Source organism: Nicotiana tomentosiformis, chromosome 2 (assembly GCF_000390325.3).
Source record: "Nicotiana tomentosiformis chromosome 2, ASM39032v3, whole genome shotgun sequence".
Classification (NCBI taxonomy): Eukaryota; Viridiplantae; Streptophyta; class Magnoliopsida; order Solanales; family Solanaceae; genus Nicotiana; species Nicotiana tomentosiformis.
The window spans coordinates 183,489,126-183,490,726 of record NC_090813.1 but is presented as its reverse complement, the minus strand read 5'-3'; the positions used below and the strand labels follow the sequence as shown (position 1 = coordinate 183,490,726).

Sequence of the window (1,601 nt, the reverse complement as noted above, 5' to 3'; positions counted from 1 at the left end):
AACGACCTTGCCAAGGAACAAGTATCCTCCATTTTGCTGAAGAAGTTTGGCTAAATCCTCACGGGAGGAGCATTAACATGGTATTCACAGCTACCAGCCTGCTTCATAGAAACTTTTGAAGAAATGGCCGATAAGTTTGTAACCGCCCATGCCGGAGCCGAAAAGGCTGAGGCGAGAATAAACGACATATTTTTTATTAGGCAGTCCATGGGAGAGGGACTTCCTCGCCCGGTTCAACAGAGTAAGGATGACTCTGCCAAATGTATCCGAAGGGATGGCGGTTGCAGCTTTTCAGAACGGGCTAAGTAGAGAGGATTCAAGAGCAACTATAAAACTGTTGAGCCGATTAATGAAGTATCCTCCAACCACTTGGGACAAAATCCACAATGCTTATTGTGCCGAGGTCCGAGCAGAAGAGGACGATCTCAACGGACCGACTCACCGGCTAACCTCGGTACAAGCCCATCCAGAAAAGAACAAAGAGACAGTACCATAAGGGATCATCCGATTCCGCAACCCAATAGGGAATGTCACTAACCATATGTTAGGGCAGCCGTTGTACCCCACCTTCCGCTATGAAGAAGGCCCGTCTAGTCCTAGGACAGGGACTCATCAGAATGAAAGATGTATGCCACATTTATTATCTGCTCACAATGTTTGTGTGTCGCCTACAAAAATAGTCTACGCTCTTGAGAAATGCAAAAATAAAAGTGAAGAGGCCGCCAAAGATGAGATCAGACTCGAACACCAGAATGTCTAACGCCCTCTTTGAGTTCCACCAGGAATGCGAGCACAAAACAGAAGATTGTATCGCCCTCAAACAGGAAGCCGTAAGTCTTCATCACCAGCTTGTACCATCAACATGATTATTGGCGGCGGCGGCGGTGACGCCTCTATCAATGGCATGAAGTTCACCACCACTTACAAACTCAAGCGGTCTATAACCCGTGAACGGTATGACGGACTCGAAAAGAGTATTATCTTCGATAAGTCGGATGCAGATGGTTTGACTTTCCCTCATAATGATGCCCTTGTTATTACTTTACACATTTTATATACCGATGTCAAACGTATCATGGTGGACGATGGAACCGGTGCATACATTATCCATCCTCAAGTCTTTACCCAAATGAGGCTCGAGGATAAGATAGTGTTGTGTTGCATCACGCTAACCGGTTTTAATAATACAGTTGAGCGAACATCCGAGGAAATTACACTCCCCGTCATGGCCAGCGGCGTGAATCTGGAGACGACATTCCACATCATGGACCAGGACACTACATACAACGCAATAGTGGGACGACTATGGATACACCCCATGAGAGCCATCACATCCAGCCTATACCAAGTAATTAAATTCTCGACACCATGAGGGATATTCAGAATACACGGAGAACATCGCACGTACTGGTAATGCTACCGCATTGCCTTGGACAGCACGACCATCCAACAAAAAAAAGACAAAGAAAAAGAGGCATATCAATCAACAAGGTCGAGGTCAAAGCAAGAAGATACCAAGGACGTCATCATGGATCCTGACATGGTCGATGCTGCAAGTTTGACCATAGAAGACCTCGACCCCGTTCAATTGGACCTCAACG

The 1,601-nt window shown here is 46.3% G+C and overlaps 1 protein-coding gene across 1 annotated transcript; it reads left to right on the top strand.

Moving 5' to 3' along the window:
* The first annotated feature begins 784 nt into the window (after nt 1-784).
* Nucleotides 785-1,372, top strand: LOC138906222 (uncharacterized). Its single transcript, XM_070194753.1, has one exon. The coding sequence runs from the start codon at nt 785-787 to the stop codon at nt 1,370-1,372; it is 588 nt and encodes a 195-aa protein (XP_070050854.1).
* The last annotated feature ends 229 nt before the right edge of the window (nt 1,373-1,601 follow it).